The sequence below is a fragment of the Emys orbicularis genome, chromosome 6 (assembly GCF_028017835.1).
Source record: "Emys orbicularis isolate rEmyOrb1 chromosome 6, rEmyOrb1.hap1, whole genome shotgun sequence".
In the NCBI taxonomy this organism is placed as follows: Eukaryota; Metazoa; Chordata; order Testudines; family Emydidae; genus Emys; species Emys orbicularis.
In genome coordinates this window covers 86614301-86636594 of record NC_088688.1, presented here as the reverse complement: position 1 = coordinate 86636594, position 22294 = coordinate 86614301, and the positions used below count along the sequence as shown (strand labels likewise).

At 37.0% G+C, this 22294-nt stretch overlaps 1 protein-coding gene across 1 annotated transcript in view; it reads right to left on the bottom strand.

Moving 5' to 3' along the window:
* The window catches only part of CNTNAP4 (contactin associated protein family member 4), a 342427-nt gene that overhangs the window by 65677 nt on the left and 254456 nt on the right, over positions 1 to 22294 (bottom strand). The window contains exons 9-12 of the mRNA XM_065405994.1: positions 21695 to 21844; positions 18011 to 18182; positions 8301 to 8407; positions 3681 to 3800 (exon numbers count right to left, since the gene is read on the bottom strand). Of these exons, the coding sequence (XP_065262066.1) occupies positions 3681 to 3800; positions 8301 to 8407; positions 18011 to 18182; positions 21695 to 21844 (549 nt within the window). The remainder of the gene's footprint in view (positions 1 to 3680; positions 3801 to 8300; positions 8408 to 18010; positions 18183 to 21694; positions 21845 to 22294) is intronic.

Sequence of the window (22294 nt, the reverse complement as noted above, 5' to 3'; positions counted from 1 at the left end):
ATAACAGGGGGCCCTCAATTCTAACTGGAAACTTTGGACACTACCTCAATAAAAAGAACAATAACAATACACTATAAAAGCCATAAGTAATCTTATATCACCTGGATTGATCTGAGGTCATACTTTCTGTAATGATCCCAGATCACAAGGTATTTAAGAAAGGGACTATGATTAATTGAGACAAGAGGAAAGCAAAGATTATCAAAATATTATTTCCAAAAATATTGCTAAAATTGCTTGTATCTTATGTGTTACTATGTCAGTTGATATATTCTTGTATTATCTACTAGTAAAAAAACTCCAAATGATTTTTCTGAATAGTGAAAAATGCCTTTCAATGTCATCTTACTGGAAAAAAATGGTAGTAAGGATATTATATTACTATCTATATTGATTTCAAGCCATCTATTGGTGCATGATGTACTGCATGTCCACAGAGTGACACATGTATGTTCCTGTAAATGTAAGACATGCAACTTTTTCCTGTAATATGGACTCTTTCCAACTTGACCCCCTCTATTGTACAAAGGTGACAAATCGGGAACATCAAGAACATTTGATAAATTTGATAAATATTCTTACATTAATCATTGTAAGACTGATCTCTAGTTTCACAATAGTTGTGGCAGGAAAGCAGTTCTACTTAGAAATTGTAAAAGACATGGTAAAAGTTGCAGCAAATAAATTAAATAACCTTAATGTTACAAAATAGATATAATAAAATCATATATTTTATAATCTACCTGTGGCAACAGGGTAATGCTCTGGTTTGCTTGTGCTTTGTGAAGTTATAAAAGACAGTTTTCAGCCACACTAACAAAACACAAGGAACACAAAGAGTCCGACTGGCCATGACTATAGCACAGGTGACCAGGAGAGAAAGCTTTATACACACCACAAAATTTTAAGGACAATAGCAATCACTGTGCTTAGGGAGTGCAGACTCATGTTCCCCTAGGGATGGTAAATTGCTTTAAACAGGGGCTGGAGGTAATGCAGCACACTGTTCTGTCTATAGAATGATGCAGCTTGCACATTCCCTTCTGTGCACTGGGGAGAGGCGGACTGGGATTGTGCCCTCAGCTAGCCCTATTAAGATCTGTACAATCTAACCCAAATATCTAAAACTATTTTTTGAGAATAAAGATGAGTGAACTGGTTGCTTCTTAAATCTGATTTGAGTCAGCTGAGTCAAATTCAGAATCAGCAGTTCAGCAAACTGTTGGGACTTTATACCCAACTTAATTCTAGTAGTCATTGGAAATGTTAATCGCCCTCTGTCCTTGCTGGCTTTGCACCTTCTGTAAGAGCTCACTGCTGTAGTCTTAACCATTTTGTTCACACTGAACATATTTGTAGGATTCAATTCTCCTTGGGCTTTAATCAATATTTTCCTTCTAACTCTAACAGTTCTGCAGACCTGTGCCCCCTGTACTTTATTTCCTATATTTCTTGCAAACTGGGTATGACTGACACTAAAGGAAAATTTAGAATAAGAAAAGAACTAGTAATCACCTAGAGGATAAGCATGTAGCAAAAAGCCTATGGGAAGCATCCAGACGCCTATTAATCAAATATTGAACTTAAATTAATCTATGTATGCAGATTTATTACCAATACTTGTAAATGTTTTGCTAGAAGAAAGGATTCACGCTAGTGCTGTTGGGAAACAGGGAGCTAAAAGTGAGAGCAAGTTCAGAGCTATTTTTTCTACACAGCTCATAGCAAATGGAAAGAATAAGAGAGAAACAAGGCAGCTGTTACATCTACTTCTACACCCCCAGAAGGGGCGAAACTAAAAGAACAATATTTCTGAAAAAAGTTTTGTCATCTTGATTGGCTCTTTGGACCCAAGGCTTATGATTTTGAAATTGACCTCTAAGAACGAGAGAGGGTAAAGGAACCTCCCTCCCAGCTGTCAAAAAATAAAGCCACATGAATGTCAACAGCAAGGCAGCATTGCAAGAAATGTGGGCATCTGCCTTCATGGCCTCTGGTGGGAAAAGGGAATACCAGTCATGAGGAAACTGGGAAGAAGACAAATATAGTAGATTCATCCTGTCAGGCTGCATCTCTAGATGAGGAACTGATCAATGAGATTTTCTTAATGTGTTGAATAAAGAGTGACTGATAGAAGCACTAGCAGCTGTTCATGGATACACAAGGAAGGATAAATCAGACACTAAGCTGTACCTTGGAGAGCTGGTTTCCTCCTGATACTGTTTAAGGACACTGGAGTCTTTCTTCCATGAGCTTCTTCTTTGGTTCAACCTCATATTAATTAACAATGTAGCTAGCACTCTCTGATTTCTCTTTTTAGGGGCCAGATAGTTATATTGGTGATCTCACTAAATGTCAATCCAAAAGTATGTTACCAATATCAGGCAGACCACTTTCTTAAAAAGTCAAAGCACAGTCTTTGTTTTTTCAGGCAGAGTTAGTGGTTGAGATTTCCAGTGTTATCTAAATCCCGGCCGCACTGAGTTCAAAGGAAGTTTCACATTCACCTTCCATTATTTTGATGGAAGATATGTGTAAAGCCCCCTACACTGTTTTGAAAACCTCAGCGAGTGGCTTTGCTTAGAGGTAGACTTCTATCAATCCTTCAAGAAATAAACAAGATTATTACAGATCAGTAAAATATCTCTTTATTTTCCCTCAGTGTAACTATGTTCAAAGAATATCAGTATGGTTGAAAAATCAAGCACTCAAAGTTTCAAAAGTACCAGAAATAAAGTTGTCCATGCAAACTGCCTTAAAATTTAGGTTTTGTAAAAATATATTGTTATAAAACATGAGACCAAAAAAATGTTTCTATTAATTTTTCCTATTGTTTCCAAAATAAACAGTTAATTTTTTAATTAAAAGTTATCCTGAAATGCTTATAACCCTAACATTGCAACACTGGGATAGTGCTGGAAAAACTTTAAAGTGAAAATTGCTATAAAATGACCACAAACAAAAGTAAAACTAATTAAAAGTAAAGAACACAGCATAAAAATGAAAAGCATATTAGATTTTGAACTAATTCAGCATCTACAATCTATGGTTAATTGCAGGCACACATAGCAGTAGGCACAGTTAAGTTCAATTGGATGTCTAAATACCTTACTGATCCACTCATTGGGGGTGCAAAAAATAAGGCCATATTTTGAAAATGAGACTTTATGAGTCCAATTAGTTAAACCAAATCTACCCAAACCAATTACAAGTAATACACAATTCAAAAGAGAAGGTTTAATATCAGTATTTGTCCCACCAATTGAAGGTCAACTCTGAATTACAATCTTTCATAAGGGTAGGGGGGGAAAAAATCAATAATTTTCCTCCGAAAATTCACTTATATCTCAGTTTCTTCAATGCCTGCAGAGAAGTAAGATCTAGCTTCATGAAATCAAAACTGTGCAGAAAATGAACTAGTCTGAAATCCTTCACAAATAGGGCATATGTCCCATTTACGCAGAGCACAACAGGAACCCAGTGTTAGCTACACAGTCTGAGTCTTATTATTCTAATTTCTCTGCTTAATTCTTTGTCAAATATACTGAGTAGAGGAGTCACCTTCACTTTGCTGTATACATGTACATTAAACTCTTGAGATACAAAACTTCCTACTTTGCTTCGATATAATGAGCATGCATACAATTCCAGCTGTGAGTTAAGGAAGTTTATCATCTCACCTGTCATATTGCAGTATACAAGAAACGGTCCCAAGGGGCCACTTCCATCTGAATCGATATAGTAAAAGCCTGAAGTGTTCCCTGTGTGCTTATAGGCTTCACATGATTGCTCATAGATGGCTGTAAAAGAACATCTTCCATCACAAACGTAATGGCATTATTTTACCTTTTATTTGGGGCAAGGAAAAAATGTGGGAAGTTGAACAATATGACATGCATTCAAAGGTGAGGAAAACAGGGGAAGTCACACAATAAAAAACTGTACTATTATTTGCATCAGTTAATAGAATTTCATTTTACTGGGGAAAAAATCTGAATGGGTGTTTTTATGGATTTGCTTTTTGGCTCCTAAATTAGGGTTCTTAGGGAGGGACAAATGGCTATGAAAACCAATCATTTAAGGTCAAAATGAGTAATATTTAGCAACTGGCTAGATTATGAGGAACTTGGAAACTGAACATTAACCTTTTCAATTTTATCAGATCTCCATACAATTTGGCAGTGGTATAGTATTTCCAGCAATTCCAACGGACGTATTTATTTCATGAAATTTTTTACTCATGCTTTTGGCTGCTGGGAAGACCTTGTTTCTTCCTCTGTTTTTTTCAGTATCAGGGTAAGCTTGTTGTCAAAGTCTGCAGTCCAAGAGTAAATAAGCAGCACAGAGAAAATTTTGGCTCTTCAATCCCACATAATATTGATTCTACACCACTCAAGAGGTAGTGATCTGAGAAGGTTTTATATGACCAAACCTTTGGAAACTGGACTTATGAATGCAGCTCTATAATTAAATGGCAACACACTACTAAGTAAAATAATATTTCTGGGTAATAATTGCACATCTGAAGTGCATCAGTTAAACCTTCTTAAATTATCCATTGCTACCTAGTACAGTTCTCCAATTAACTGTTTGTTTTTGAACTTGAACGTACTTTGTCAGAAAGAAACTTTCCTTAACAAATAAAGAGACAAGGCGGATGAGGTGATATCTTTTATCATGCATACTTTTTAAAAAAAAGACATTTCTAAAAAGAATACACAAAATAAAACAAAGAACACACACTTTTCAATTTCCTGTATAAGTGGGAACACAACACAGTATGAATTATGAACACTGAAGGAGGCTTTTATCCAAAAAATTTGTCTACTTAAGCTCAATTTATTCAGATTTACAACTGGGTATATTATTACACAAAATAAGGTAACATTATTGAAAAGTGCTAGGATTGACAGCACTGTAGCTAAAATCTAATGTTAATCCACAGAGCAGGTTCAGCAGAGGCAGAAACAACGTAAGCTTCCCTAATGCCTGATCCCTGAATTGGTGTAGAAAGCTGCTAGGCCAATCTACTTGTCTATTTGGTCTTTTGCACCTCTATCAAGTAGGGTTCCACAATGTAAATTGTGATGGTAGTTCTGTGATATACAGATCTATCTGGTATGACAGTCTGAGAGCACAAATTTTAAGGCTGCCCAAACTGCTTCATGTAGTAACAACTTTCAGTATTCAATGCCCATTAAAGCTAATGAAAAGCCTCCCAAACAAAGAACCTGGGGTTAGGTGAGTGCCATTTTTTCCCAGTTCTTTTGCTGATGCATTACAATATGATCAGCCATATTGGATTGGGTCCATAATACTGAATTATAAAGTAAGGAAAATAAACATCCTCATTAGCTAAAGATTACTAAATGGACCATTTTTGCCACTGCTGGAATATCCAGTAGGCACAGTCAAGGTCACTCACAAGTTTCAAATTATAGCTCCTTAGGGTAAAGAGCCTTAAATCAATTCTCAGTATAAAATAAAAGGATAAAAGTACTATAGAGGCAGTATGCAATAGCATATCATCATATCCATTTTGAATTTTATACTAGTAGTGACAGCATGGAAAATTCTAATTCCTCTAAAGCAGATTTTGGGAGTATGGTCTCATGCTTCACAGTGTTGCCACTAATCAAGAACTCATTGCTAGGCCTATTACATCAAGAGTCTCAATGTTTATTCAATAACTAAACAGCCATATTCTCTTTTTCTGTAATTGCACAGAACTCCCATTGAAGTCAATGAGAGTGTAGTTCATAGAATAAGGGAAGGATACGACCCTTAACTTTGAGACTATTGACAGAACAGCACCATAAGACTGTACAGTTGGAACCATTACTAAACTACTGTAAACAAATTTAAAGGGACAGAATGTTATACTGCTGCAACTACTATATCATATCTACTGTATACTTCACAGTGCTTTCTTATTATTAATAAAATGTATTATACCTATTTTTCAACATTAAAAAATTGAGCAGGACGACTTTCATATACCTTATACACACACCATTGGGCTCTTGATGAAAAGTTAGAAAATGATGGAGTCCATCCATTTTTTTTACACCCTTCATCAATTGATTAAGTAGATAATTTATTAAAAATTATGATGCTTAGTCTTGTCATCCTCTAATAGAATACAAAAGGAACAGCTCACAGTGATCTTTGAAAAGCCTGTACCATCAATGTTCTTCCCTTGCTATAAAAATTTTACCTTATCCATAAATCTTGAAAGGCTAGCTATCAATTCATTTAGAGTTCAGATGGCACAGAAACAGTAATAATTGTAGGTGGTCTTTATAAAGTTTTGCATTCAATGGAAACAAGCAGTTTTTCCAAAATCTGAAATTTTTCAGAACAGACCAGGAGCCTACCCTCCACATGATCCCCAATAGGAGTTTTGAGGGCAAACAACTTAACTTGTTTTCAGAGAGAGAGCGATGGACAAATTTATGAGTACAACTGTATGACCAGGTTGTTTGTGGCAGTCAGGGCCGGCTCCAGCATTTTTGCCGCCCCAAGCGTCAAAAAAAAAAAAAAAAAGCCGCGATTGGCAGCACCTCTACCGCCGCCGCTTCATTCTTCGGTGGCAATTTGGCAGCAGATCCTTCCCTCCGAGAGGGACTGAGGGACCCGCCACCGAATTGCCACTGAAGAGCCGGACGTGCCGCCCCTCTCTGTTGGCCGCCTCAGGCACCTGCTTTCTGTGCTGGTGCCTGGAGCCGGCCCTGGTGGCAGTAGCGGGCTTGGCTCAACAGCACTTACGGTTTATTTCTTATGTTCCTAAAGCTCATGCTTCAGGGTTTCAATTGGCCACTGGCATAGGTCAGGAAGAGATTTCTCCCCAATGCAGTGAATTCTGGCAGGCTTTTTGGATGGCCATGGCTGGAGATGGGACACTGGGAGTGTGGGTCAGGGCTTTGAGGTGGCACTTGGCTTGGCTGGCTGAGTTTTGCTCACATGCTCAGGGTGTAACTGATTGTAATATGTGGGGCCAGGGAGGAATTTTCCCCCAGGTCAGATTGGCAATGACTTTCGCAAGGTTTTGTCTTCCAGCATATGAGTGTGGCTCACTTGTCAGCATTATCTGGGTATATCTCACTTAATCATTTCCCTGCCATTGCAGAAACATCGAGCACTAGTGCACCTTGGTCCCTCCTATTCTGTGCCAGTGGCACATAATAGTCTAGGTCTCCTATGAGCTATAATACTTTGATCTAATTTTGGTTGCTGGGTTTAGTGTGTGGATGATGGGTGGTGTTGGTAGCCTGTGCTGTTACAGGAGATCAAACTAGATGACCTAGTGGTCCCTTCTGGCCTTAAGCTCTATGAAAGTCATAACTATTGTGCTACAGGGATTGTATAAATTGTGTGAAGATGGGTTTGTTTTAACCACACGATTTTTTCTTTTGGCTATAATAATGTATAGTCTTTTTGGTATTTTCAAAATTCCTTTTATAGTGCTTTAGACAGATTTTTTTCAAGTATGCATGCTGAGAATCTGAGACTAATGACTTTTCTTAATAAACTGTCCCAGTAAACAGGAAAAAACTAATGGGCTTCATGCTCATCTCACATATCCCAGTATAAATCTAAATCACCTTCTGGGAAATCACTGGAGTCATATTAAACTATTGAAAGTAAGACAAGATTCAGACCATGGGTGTGAAACTCATTCAGTTACATTTATGGTTACACTGATATTTTCTGAAGTTCTCTCTTATATAGGCTGATCCTGAAAGGACTCCATGTGCAAAACTCCTACAGATGAGTGAAAGGTCGGTGATGTGCTTGCTAGATTGGGTTTACAGGGCCTTATTATCTTCTCATATACACCAGTTTTACCCCACAGTCACTCCCTTGAAGTTACTCCTTGAAAATTACTTAAGCATGTGCTAAAGTTTAAGTATATGCTAAACCCCACTGACTTCAAAGTTAAGCATGTGCTTAGTCCTTTTCTGAATAGCGGTGAAGTTAAGTACATATCTATATGATTTGATACATCAGGGCCTTATACCACTGTGAGAGGAGAATTAGGTCCTCAGTAAGTAAATCATGAAATCTAAGAACTAAGGGAGAAATATTCAAAGACACATAAGGGATTTAGGACCACACGTCCCACTGACTTGCAATAGGACTTGTGCTGCTTAATCCTTTAGACAATTTTGAGACTCTTTCCTTGAATCAACTCTTTGTGAATATTAACAAAACTGACATGCCTTTTAATAAAAAACTGTTTCTTGTAGCAGTAAAATAACTCATAACTAAAACAGTATAAGAAAGTGTCTTGGGCTTACAGTAATGGCAAGTAGCCCCCATGTAACCTGTATTTGTACAGTTGCAGTAGAAGCTGTTCCAGGCCTGTGTGCATTCACCACCATGTTCACAATAATTAGGCAAACATCTAAAAGGACAAAAAGAAACATATTCACCTTAGTACAAGTACATGACATTTACAGTAACCATAGTTACCACAGCATGAAGGTGGTCTTTATGACAAAGATGATAACCGAGGTGCAAAGGTGGATGTTGTATGTATGGGTGAGAGACCTGCAATGAAAATACATAAATCTTGTAGCCATATTGCAGGAAGATATCAACAGGACTGAAAGAAAGTTGGGGAAAAGGAATGTCCCCTTTATCTTCCCCCACTAGACTCTAGTCACTGCTCCTAAGGATGCTAATGATGCAATAAGAACATGAAACATATATAATTTTCATTGTGGCTACCAGCAAGGCTCTCCAATGAAAGTATGGTACCAATTGATACACCAATGATAAATTAACATTGATAACACTGCTCTACAGCCAAAATGCTTCTGAAATAAATGTAGTCAAACTTTACTAATTCTGGGTCACTGAGAATGAAAATGATGCTTAAAATTGTTGATTGGCTCTAGTTTTCAAGATATGCTATTGGGTCAGTATATACGACCCTTGACTTGGGAATGGCGGAGGATAAGTGAGTTATAAAGGGAAGGGATCTCAATTTAAACCAGAAATGACTAAAATACATCTTTGACTGGATCTATGAATAAATCTATGACTGGGTTTGGACAGTACTTGCTTTTTAGGCAAAACAATGAATGATGCAATCTGAAGCTGGTATTGCGTCATACATGATATGAATTGCATCATGTTATTCCTAGAAGTCATGGATGATGCAATCATAACGAAGCTTACATCACTCGGCAGAACAAATTGCCCTATATCAGCTCTAGAAATCATACAGTGTCGTGCTCTCTTATTTGTCAGTGTTTGATTTTGCAAAGGGACACATTTCTGTTTAGCCAAAGTGAGCAGAGATGCCTCGTACTTGTGTGAACAGTGCAGATAACTTCTGCTATGTTTGTGGTGAAGTGACTTTTGCATCACAAAAGCGCAGTATAACCACTATGGTTAAGAAAGCCTATCACCTTTATTTTGGCAGCAAAATTGGAGATCAGGACAAGAGGTGGGCCCCACACATATGCTGCAACACTTGTGCAACAAATCTTCGCCAGTGGTTGAACAGGAAAAGGAAATCTATGCCTTTTGCAGTGCCAATGATTTGGAGAGAGCCAACAGATCATACCAGCAATTGTTACTTCTGCATGGTGCCTCCAGTTGGGAAAGGTGTGTCAAAGAAGAAAAAGTGGACTGTGCATTATCCAAACATTCCATCAGCTTTACGCCCAGTACCCCACGGAGAAGGACTGCCGGTTCCTGATGCACCAGAATCATTCTCACTTGAGTCAGATGAGGAAGAGGAAGAGGATGAAACTTTTGGTCCTGAACCATCAATGTCACAGGACCCACATTTTCTCCCATCCTCCTCCTCTGAACCACACCTCATAACACAAGGTGAACTGAATGACCTTGTCAGGGATTTGGAACTACCCAAGAGTAAGGCAGAGCTGTTGGGCTCCAGACTACAGCAGTGGAATCTCCTGGCAGGTGATGTTAGGGTTTCCATGTTCCGTGACCGTCAAAAGGATCTTGTCCCATTCTTCTTCATGGAAGGTGATCTTGTAGCCTGCAACAACATCGATGGTGTGATGGCAGCCCTCAACATCGTTCACGATCCAGATGAGTGGAGACTATTCATTGATTTATCGAAGACGAGTCTTAAAGCTGTTTTACTGCATAATGGCAATGTTTTGCCATCAATTCCAGTTGGTCATGCAGTCCATATGAAGGAAACCTATGACAACATGAAACAACTTTTGAGGTGCATAAACTATGACCAACATCAGTGGCAGTTTTGTGGCAATTTGAAGGTTGTTGCTCTCTTGCTTGGTCTGCAGACTGGATACACAAAGTACTGCTGTTTTCTCTGCGAATGGGATAGTCGTGCAAGAGATTCCCACTCCATCAAGAAAGACTGGCCACTCCGACAGTCATTGGAGCCTGGGAGAAAAAGTGTTCAGCATCCACCACTTGTTGAATCAAGGAAGATTTTGTTACCACCCTTACACATCAAGCTGGGTCTGATGAAGAACTTTGTCAAGGCCATTGACAAAACACAAGCAGCTTTCAAGTACCTCCGTGGAAAATTTCCAAGGTTAAGTGAAGCTAAGATAAAGGAAGGTGTCTTTGTTGGTCCTCAGATTCGTGAACTTCTTTGAGATGATGCATTTGACCATGCACTGCGTGGCAAGGAAAAGACGGCATGGAAAGCCTTCCAGTTAGTGGCAATAATTTTTCTCTGAAACAACAAGGCAGACAACTACAGGTTGTTGGTGGAAAACCTCCTCAAGGCATACAAAAGCCTTGGTTGCAACATGTCATTAAAGATACATTTTTTGCACTCTCATCTAGATTTTTTCCCACCGAACTGCGGAGCAGTGAGCGACGAGCACGGCGAGCGATTTCACCAGGACATTGCAACAATGGAGAAACGCTATCAGGGCAAATGGAGCCCATCAATGCTTGCAGACTATTGCTGGACAGTGACAAGAGATGCTCCATTTAATGAATACAAGAGACAAGCCAAGAAGCGCCGAGTAGACACTGAATAGGACTAAACTATGTACATAATAGTTTTTTGCCTTTTGTTTCATAATAAATTTTATTTATATAACCCTTTTGCTGATTTTTAAAGTGTTACATAAACAGGACAGGTGAAATATTATCATGTAAAGCAACCATAAACACATGAAAAGACCTAGGTTTACAATTTATGATTAAAACTCTACTATCTACACAATATACATAGACATAAAATGTAAAAACTTAAATATCTTAGAAACAGTAGCCAATCAGTTGTTTTAGTTGTCATATTTGAATTCAGCACATCAAAATACATAATAAATAGCACATTTTATCTCTGAAGCAGACGACTTCTCAAAAATTGTAGACCAGTGTAATTCACTGGCAAATTTTCTAACAGCTGCATTTTCTTCCATAAGATCTTTCATAACAATGCAGTAATTCTGTGGATCATTGTCCCTATAATATGACCATGAGAAGTATAAAATACTTCTCTTTTCAGGAAACTATAGGAATAGGCAGTTGTCATCATCAGAAAATAAATATTTACTGACTGTTATCATACAATAGTATCTGAGATACTTTAGTTATTTCCTAGTCTAAGTACAGGCAAACACTTAAGTATCTCAGATCCTACAGTGAGGTAACTATGGATGAGTCCAGACTGTTAATTCTGCTTTCAGTTGCATGAGTGAAAATCTGGAAAAACTCCATTATTTCAGTGGAATTACTTTTGATTTAAATGGTGTAACTAAGAAGAAAATTTAGTCATAAGTATTCAATGGTGAAAACTGCATGACTGTCCCTCAGTATAAAGTACAAACTACTACATGATTTGGGGGCAAGAGGATAAGAGAATAAAAAAATATTTTTCCACAATCTTAATTAAAAAGATACTGAGTTGGAGACTTCATGTTTTACTTAATTGTTATTCAGAATGTATAGGGAGGTTTTACTGCTAAGGGTAATCACTAATAATAATTTTAACAAAAAAGACAGCTTAACAATTTCTTTCACACTATCTGAATACTATTTTTCAGTACATTTAATAAACATAGAGAAGTATTAGTTTAGGGGTGTAAGAAATGCCTCAGTGTGCTCATCTGTCTGTGAATATTCAGATTCCTACTTCCACTACTGTTAATTCTTTATGAACCCAATCTTTCCTACATATCTAGAAACAAAATGATAGGAGAGATTTCCGAAGGAGAAAAATTGAACCATGTAAATAAATCTGATTCCACTGATTTCAGCGTAGTTATACCTATGAATACAATCTAAGGAGCTGGCCTTTATCTCCTACCTCATTTGCACAATAGGTTTCTGCATCTCAGCTCTGCATGATAAGTTCAGTATTAGCTGCAATATAATTTCTGAGTAATTCTGACTTGGGGTATAAAAATAATCTTTATATACTTGAGACTGAACTATTGTTATACTAAATAGATGTCGTTGGAAGGAATTGTTCTTGCAGAACAAATGTGGATAGTAAAGGTATTTAGAGCTACCCTAATGATTTATTTTTAATGCTGTATAGATGTGACCAGTCATCAGCTTTAACATTCACACATATGCTAACAGTCAAACTCATAAGCCATTTCTATAATTGTCATTCAGCACTTTTTTCTCCATCCTGCCTCAGTTGTTTCTCCTAGTAAATATTTAGTATCCACCTTTACTGATAAATATATCAGTATCTGCAAATCTTAAGGGATTTACATGATTGCCATTTATATTGACTCCCCTTCCATTTCAATTTATCTTTTTAACAGTCTTCACAAGATCAAAAATGTAGGTGATATTGAAGATGCTTAAACCAGGTTTAATATAACTAGAAACAATTTAAGTTATAATTAAAACTTTTTAACATTGAATTTTAGATCCCCCTTCCATTATAGGTTTCATAATACAAAATAGTCACTAGATAAATCAAAAGAATACCATACAAATAATCTAATTCATTGCAACCCTGACTGAACTTAGATTTACAATAGTCTTCTCTATGAAGGAACACATCTCTTAGTAAACCTTTTCCATTGATGCTGCTCCAAAACATAGCTCATTTCTCACTAAATTACCATGCTCCATTTATTCCAAAAACACCAGAAAGAGAGTGGATCTGTCATTTGCCATGTGGTACTTGGCAGCATACTTTTTAGGTGCATGACATCTACAGATGATGTGTAACTTGAAAACTAAAGCAATAGACCGAAGATAATCAAAAGCTAATCTTCAAAACAACACATTGAACCAGAACACAAATACATCTTTTTCAAAGAAAGAATGTAGAAATTTACACATCAGTAATGTATTAAAGACATCCTTCCTGAACACTCTACTTATTAGGTTTGCAAATTATGTGTAAAGATACAAAGGTGTAAAGAACATGTATGGAAACCTGTGTTATTTTTATTTCCTTCATCTGTGATTAAAGTATATTCATCAGCTTTCCTAGTGCTCCAGAACTTACATCTCCACTTGAACCCTTTGATTCCATTTTCTGCGGGCAAAACACCAACAGCAATAATTCTCTGTGGGCCATCTTACTTCTCTGTGTAGGGGCGGATGTAATTATGTCAGATGCATCTGACATTTTCTCCTCAGAGACTGAATGCAATAACTTCGTAAGGCATTTAAACTGACATATTGTCCTTTAAAGCTATTTTTGGGATGGTCTGTGTGTAATTAGCATTTAATAAATATGATAGTAAATGGATAGAAAAATAGAGAGAAAGAACACTAAGGAGTAATAGTTGAAGAGAAATATTTGTATACCCAGGGGGGTTTATGAGCCATATAGCTACACAGACACCTGTAATACCATTAAAAGGGCAAAGTGAAAGAGCAAGCCAAGAGCGATGAGTAGGAAAGAGGCATAACAAGGTAAGTACAAAATGAGGGATTGGAAAGATTGTTGCAAGGTATTAATAAAATATTAAAAATGAATAATCATAGAAAGTTAAATGAAAATTGAACAAAAAACAGAGACTGAGAAAACATGGCCAAGTGCCTAAGGACCAAGGAAATGACCAATAGGCAACCCAAGAAATGAGTATGATGAATTGTTTGGGGTCTATTCTCCTCCAGATACATGGGAAATCAATACACAAAGAGTAACTTGTGTTTATGTTAGTAGAAGTTCAGTGAACTTATCGTTCCTCAGAAAAGACCATTAGATTCAACAGTCCAATTATTGCTGTCCATTACACAGATTTAAATCCTCAGTAACTCCAGAATATTGTCAATTGTATCAACTATGGGGAATGTGGGGACAGATGCTACATTACCATAACATTTAATGATGGGGAGAAAAAACTTCAAGAACAGACTGGATCTATTGTCAAATTCTGACAAATATATTGAGATCTCCCCAGACAAAAAAATAAAAAACAGTCTGGGAACAGTTAAATTAGTAAAGGGGAGAGACTAGCATATGTGTGCAGTTAAGTAAGGATATGGGGAGATCCAAAAAGTTAAAGATGTTTTGCTTGACTTCAACTGTGGGGAAGCATCCTTCACTGGGAACAGATACACCCTGATATTGTTAAATTCGAGCTAACATACTCCCTTTCCATCCCAGCCATGTAAAAAGCATTCTTACATGAGAATACTTGAAAATAGATGCATTGAACATGCAATACAGTACAAATTGTATAATACAAGTTGCTTTAATAGATATAAACAAAACAATATAGAGAGGCAAAGAAGAATGCATATATTCAGCAGGGATTTGAAATGAGACAGAGTTAGTGAGAGAAAGAAACTGGAAGACTGATAAACTACATAAAGCAAAGGTGATGGGATTATGTGAAGGAGGTCAAAAGAAATAATGTCTAGAATAAATCCATGTTTAAAAACAAAAGAAAGGATGCTAACATGAAATGAAGGATGCTGAAGTGGATGCTGAAATGAACCTGGTATGAGAATGGATAGGGTGGGTAGCAATATGCTGAACATGCTGGAGACCTGAAAGCTGATATTTGCAAGGCTGTGTAGAAAGGAGTTGCAATAATGAATGCAAGAGGTGATCAAAATTAGAATGAAGAAAATTTCAGCAGATGGAGAAAAGTAAAATAATGACTGAGATGTGCACCAATTTCTTTCTCTAATTGATATGTTATTGACCGTGATGGAATGCATTTATGGCTCATTACTGGGGGATCCATGGTCCTACTAGACCCTGCCCCAAAAAGCAGTGAGCTGAAAAGAAGGGCTTGGGCGAGCAGCGACGCCAGCCTTGCTGGGGGAGGCGGATTCGGGCAAGCCCCATGTAGTGTCCCATTTTCTCTTTGGGAAATATGGTCACCCCAAGAAGGGCATGGTGCTTCACAACAGAAAACAATACATTCTATCAGAGATGTTGGTGAAGAATAGTTGGTGTCCGCTGGTAGGCTAAAGTAATCAATACTGATGTGTTACAGAGGACTAGTCAATAGACTGTAGAGACAATGACTCAAGAAAGAAGGCTGAAGTGGTTTGGATATGTCATACAGATGTAAAAAAATATTCCTAAACAAGCCCTTGACTGGATATCACCTGGTGAAATGTGGAAAAGACGACAGTGGATGACATGACATGCTGCTGTCATTGAAACAGACTATGATGGAGCACGAAACAGCACTAGAGAGACAGAAGTGGACTCTGGTTTGCCTCCTGTGTCACAAGGCATGGAGATGTCTAATCTACTCTTTCCCCCACTCTGTCCATGTGTTGCAGGAAAAGAGCAAATGGCTTGTCAGATTTGGAGTGTGTGGACCTGTTACTATAACAATAAGAGTAGCACTCTTATGCTTTGGCAATTAAGGGGCAGTGGAGATAGACATAGAAAGGAATGAGAAAGAGGGAGAAGATACAGAACAGAAAGAATGGAAGAGGAGAGGTAATGGATGAAGTAACATTGGATAGAGAGAGTGAGGAAAGGGACAAAATGAAGAGAAAAAGTGGAGAATGAAAAAAGAAAGGCGATAGCAGGTAAAAAGCAAAACAATTTGGGTGGAAATTATACCCTCCCTTGTATTCCATAGCCATCAGGGTCCAACAATTCAGAGGGTGAATCCTGACCCCACTGAAGTCAAGGTGAGTTTTGCCCTTGACTTCAGCGGAGCCATAAGTGTACATTCACACTGCAGTGAAAGAGACACACCAGTCTAGACACTTGGGCTGGAACCTGGGCTCCGAGACCCAGAAGGAGAGTCGGTCTCAGAGCCCAGGCTCCAGCCCAAGCCTGAATGTCTACACTGCTATTTTTTGTTTGCAGCCCAAGCCCTCCGAGCCCAAGTCAGCTGACCTGGGCTCAGATTCAGTGCCACAGGTGTTTTTATTGCAGTGTAGACGTATCCTGAGTGTCTCTGTCCCTCACTCTAGTTCTGGAAATTTGAGAGATAGGATTAATGTTCTATATGGAATAAACTACTAAGGGCAGAAATAGAAGTTATAACTAAGGCTATGATTTAGTCATGGGTATTTTTAGTAAAAGTCATGGAGAGGTCACGGGGCTGCAGAGCCATGCCAGCAGTGGCCAGTGTAGCTGTTCCCTGGGGTCAGCCAGACTGGCCACTGCAGAAGTCACAGAGGTTGCGGAAAGTCACAGAATCCATGACTTCCGTGACACAAATGGAGCCCTAGTTATAACTATACATTGTTATATACTGAGACCACTATTTGTGTGTTGACCAATTCTAACTTAATTGAAGTGATAGAGTTTTAAACAGACTGTCTTGCATTCTTCCATCTTTGAATTTTTCCTCTCTGTAAGTTTATTTGTAAAATTAGGGAAAGGACTACAAGAACAAAACAGCAAACTCCCTTCTTAATATCAAAAGATAGAAATGACACTAGTAGTGACATCAGAATGGATTAAAACGGAACCCTCTTAAAAAGATGGGAAGCAATTTGTAGAAATGTATACACTTGCTCAGTTCTGAACCTACCCTGAGCAGATTGTCAGCTATGATGAATCATAGCTAATGTAGGTTTATGACAAACTACAGTACTCTAGGGCAGTGGTTCTCAATCAGGGGTACGTGTAACCCGTGGGGGTACTCAGAGGTCTTCCAGGTGGTACATCAACTCATCTAGATATTTGCCTAGTTTTACAACAGGCTATATAAAAAGCACTAGCAAAGTCAATACAAAGTCAAATTTCATGGACAATGATTTGTTTATACTGCTCTGTATACTATACACTGAAATGTAAGTACAATATTTATATTCCAGTTGATTTATTTTATAATTATATGGTAAAAATGAGGAAGTAGGCAATTTTTCAGTAATAATGTGCTGTGATACTTCTGTATTTTCATATCTGATTTTGTGTGTGTTTAGGTGAGGTTGAACTTGGGGGTACACCAGACAAATCAGACTCTTGAAAGGGGTACATTAGTTTGGAAATGTTGAGAGTTTACTCCCTAGAGCAGTGGCTAACACTACTAATCTCAGGTATTAATGTTCTGAGGGGGAAAAAAAATAGTTTTATATGACCTGCATATAAGTATCTGTTTACTTAAAATTAGAAGGGGGAAATGTTTTTTGTTATTTTTCTTTATTATGCAAATTGAAAACATCAATCACCAACAGCTTTATTACACTCCAAATTTGCACATTTATGGTGAATTCCCTCAGCCTCTAAAAAGGGCCTTTCCCATTTTCACAATTCCTTGCAAGGAACAAATATAATAGGCTACACATTACTTTTAAAAGAGCACTCCACTGCAATTCTCAATGAGGACAGCACTAGGAGTTTCAGTTACAGGAAGGAAGTTGTTTATTCCATAAATTTATAAACTTTTACAATAAGTCAAAACCACAACAAATGGTTCTAACCATATTTACTGTAATTTTATTTGTAAGTACTGACTTAATACAACTGAAAATATCTTCTCTTCATTGTAATGAGTACATCATAATTGTTCTAGACTTTAGGGCATATGTGGAAGAGTCAAAATGTTCTATTTTCTGAAAGCTCTATTCTTGAACTCCAGGTAAGTGTGAAAACAACTCATTCATAAATAAGTAAAAATAAATAGACTTTCCTTACCTGTCTATAATACCACACAAGTCTATCTGAAGGTTACTGAAGTTACCAAGGGAATTTTTCTGTACTGAAATTAGATCCACTGCTTTGCTACCAATGGTAATAAGTCTCATACATCCTTGAAAACCAGCAAATGGACTTTTACATTCAGAGCTGTTGCCATTGTTAGGACAACCTGAAACAAACAAACAAAAATAACTGATTTTGGAAAAGATTCATCTTACAAAATCAATTTGTATATTTCAATCCATACTCTAAAAGCAGATTGAAAGCTGCTGATTTCCTGTCTCTGGGGGCTTTGTGGGGAGAGTTTAGCCATGAGCTCCTTTGAATGACGACTTTGAACCTCTTGGCCTTGTAGTGTAATACTATAATTCTCTTTTTGTTCCTGTGTACTGATGTAATTTTTATATGGAATTACATCAAAGAACTGGGGTAAAAAATAACCTAAACATCAAAACCCAAATTCAAATGAGGTTTATCTTTACGGAAATAAGCTGTTCACAAACACACTGGTGTTATCAGTCAAAATATTCAGAGTGAGAGACTTGGAAAAATAAATTTTATAACTCTTACACATTCCAAGTTAAAATAAAAATAAAAGGAGCTACTGAATATACTGATGCTTATTTATTATTGTACTTTTTGTTTTGGTAATTTTTAAAAGGTATACACATATATTAACTTTGAACACACAAATATAGTGCCAGTAAAATATATAAATGAAGTCCACTGAAAGAAACCAGATCAGCAGGCATATTGTGAAAATGTTGCTGCAATGGAAGAAAAGGATATAATGAATAGATCATAGTAAAGGAATACTATATGTAAATCAGTTATCTACTGTAGTATTCAGGTTGTTTTCGGGAGAAGGGGAATTCTATTTAGGACTCATTCACTTTGATATACAAAACAGTAATAGGTTACTGAGCAGCTACATGACAAAATATGCCTCCAATTTATTTGTTTGCTGGCTTTCTTCCAGAGGTCAGCGTTACAACAGGAACAAAGTACAGGGAATGCTACTTTGCTCTTAATCAAACAATATAACCTCCTGGGTGGGATCAGTCAAAGAGCTTCTTGTCTCCTAATGTTTGCACGCAATGACTTAAAGACACTTCCACGTTCCATTGAGCTAATAGGTATTTTCTAAATCTTCCAAAAGGATGGTGGCATTTATTCTATGGGAAAATGAAAACTAAGAAATACATTGAAGTGAGTGAAAAACAGCACTGAACGCTTGGAGAGATTTTCAAAAAGTATACTACAGAACATGAAGGAAAACAAGGGCTCCTCCTCTGGCAAGGCATTGGACTCCCTTAACTCTTATTGCTTTGTACAGGAGTTGAAAGTGCTTAGGACCTCATCAGTATTGGAACTTAAGAATTACAACATTTAAATCATATACTACTCAATGGGACTAAAGATTTTTTACATGGAAATAATAACCAATTCTGTCCTAATTCACACCCTTGCAAGTCAATGGATTTGCAAGAGTCCAAGGGAGGGCAAAATTAACCCACAAGAACCTTAAAGATCTATTTTATTAAATAGTTTTTTTGTAACTTGTGGCAAGACAATCACTACTTGAATATTTACAATTAATTGTGCATTTTAAAAATAACTAGCTCATAGATAATTTTGCAATTACTTTTTTTCCTCATAGCATTCTGAAGTTCTACTATTTTCTCCAGAATAAATTTAATCCAGTCTTATATTCTTTCATAACCTTTTGTCTTTTGAAATATTTTGTCTTCTCATCATTCTATTAGTAAAGAATAAATCTTTAACATTAATATTAATGAAAGTGGTCTTCAGGCTTGTGGTCAGCATTCTAAGTTATATATCAAAGTGAAAGCAATAATTCCATAAATCATGCAATTCACCCTATGTGAATATGTATTTTTCATTAATTTCTCCTTGTCCTTACAGTTGCCAATCACTATTATCATTTCCAAGTAAAAGAACTGGAATATTCGGCATTTTCTTGACTCCTGTGTGATCTGTGCTAGCGTTTGCCCACAAAGCTAAAGAATTTCCAAACTAATTAAACAGATTCTTAGTAAAGACTAAATCTCTCTCTAATATTTCATATTCCCAACAAAAATACATCTCTTCTACTGGAATGCTTCTCTTCATATTTATACCTGTGTACAGAGACACACTACATATTTCAGCAAATTCCAACATGACATAAAGAAAGGGTGTTCCAAACTCCGTTGCTTTTCATCAGCCATTTCCCAAGTTTGGATGACATTGTACAGGCTGCTGACTTGATCATAAAGCTGTACTCAGAGAAGCTGAGGGGTGGATAGTCAATTAGAGATTTCAGTGGTTTTGGCATTAATTTTAACCCCAAAAGATGTATAGAAGTGTTCTGTTGTACAGCTTAATTGGTTATGTCATTTTTTACAAATGTCCATGTCCCTTCTGACGTGTACACCTGTGCTATCAGCTCTGCAGTGTTCACTGGTGCAAAGCACATAATCAGAAATGTGGGAGCCAAGAGCCGTTCAGAAAATACAAATATGAAACAACATTTTCCCCTTGTTTAAACAAAAATATAACAGATATTATCAATCTCTCTGTCTATTTATTTAGTTTTTTATATGTTGGACCTCACACCTTGGTATCCGAGGAAGCCTTCATATTAATCAAAGTCACTTTTGAAAATGGGAAGTAGGTGCTTCTAAAAATTTTGCCCATGATGATCATAATGATCCCTTCTGGCCTATGAAACTTGTATTTACAGCAATTAACCATTTAAATAGTTACAGTGAGTTTTGCAATTCCTAGATTATAAAGCCAAAGAGATCATTGTGATCATCTAGTCTGACATCTTGTATAACACAGGCTACAGGTCTCCCCAAATTAATTATCATTTGAACTAGAGTACCTTTTAGGAAAAAAACAAAAACACATCCTATATATTGATTTAAAAACTTCCAGGATGAAGAATTCTGGAAGAATTCATCATACTAAGTACAGAGAATATTGCAAATACCACAAATACTATATAAATTATAAAAGACAAGTTTTTAAAGGTGCCAATTATACAATGAATATACATAATCTTCCAGAGGATAGTTCCATTAGTAAGTGTGCGTTTTAACTAAGAAATTAAAGGACAACTTACTGCTGAAGCAAACAGAACTGCCAATAATTAATTATTTTTCAGATGCTCTCAAAACTTCAAGACACCACAAACTTCAGTACAGCCATACACATTACTTACCACCTAAGTGAGAGTGCAGCAATGAAAATTAACCCCTGTAGCTAATAGCCATTACTATATCACAACATCATAATAATTAGGAGCAGAAAAGAATCTGTAGTAAACCCAGGCTTGATTCTTTCCCGTGACAGAGCTCCTCTTAGCACATTTAGGTGGGAGGGGATAAAAGTTCCTGATTCTTAGGGCCAACCACAGCCCTAATTGTTATAACAGTGCAATATAGGGGACTATATTTTTAAAAGTGCCTAATGAGTTTGGGTTCCCAGACTGAGTTTTAGAGAGTGCTGAGCACCCACACTTGAAAGTCAGGCCTCTTTAAGGAGATTCAAGTTGAGAACATAAAACTTGAGGCAAGCCAAATCATTAGGCACATTTGAAAATGTAGGCCATGAACAACAAGCATTGTTTATTTATAGGCTGTTATCAGTATAAACAGAAATAGCATCTTTCACCTCCAAAGTAGTAGGTGTCTCCTGAATAAATATGTGTAGGTACAGCAGCATGAGCAGATGAGGTTACATCATTGTCCACCATTAGGCTCATACGACTTCGTTTGGCAGACAAGGAAACTGAATGCCACTGGCCATTATTTAATCCAACACCTAGGAGGAAAAACAAGAGTAAGCTGAAACATCTACAAATACTATTTGTTAAAATAGTTGATCTTCATAGGTTTTAAATGGAAAGCATATGATAAGCATTTAATAAACTACAGTTACTCAGATATACAAAGAAAGAAAAAAGAAAGAGGGGATATCACTATATCATGTGAAAACATAGAACCTTCTTCCATTCCTTTTCCTTACTTTCGATAGTTAAAATACCTTCAGTGGATGGCAAGTGATGTTCCTAATGATCAGTAATACATCTCTTTAAAGTTAGTGCCTATTTTTGTGTCCTAACTGAGTAGGGTCTTCTGGAAAGAAGCACACAGATGCTTTATATAATTTCAAATTAAGATTCCACAGACCCTGCAGCTCACAGAACACAGTGAGCAGCTTCTCTACCCATGACTAAATGAACTCTTTAGTAAAACTCCCAAACCTGGAATG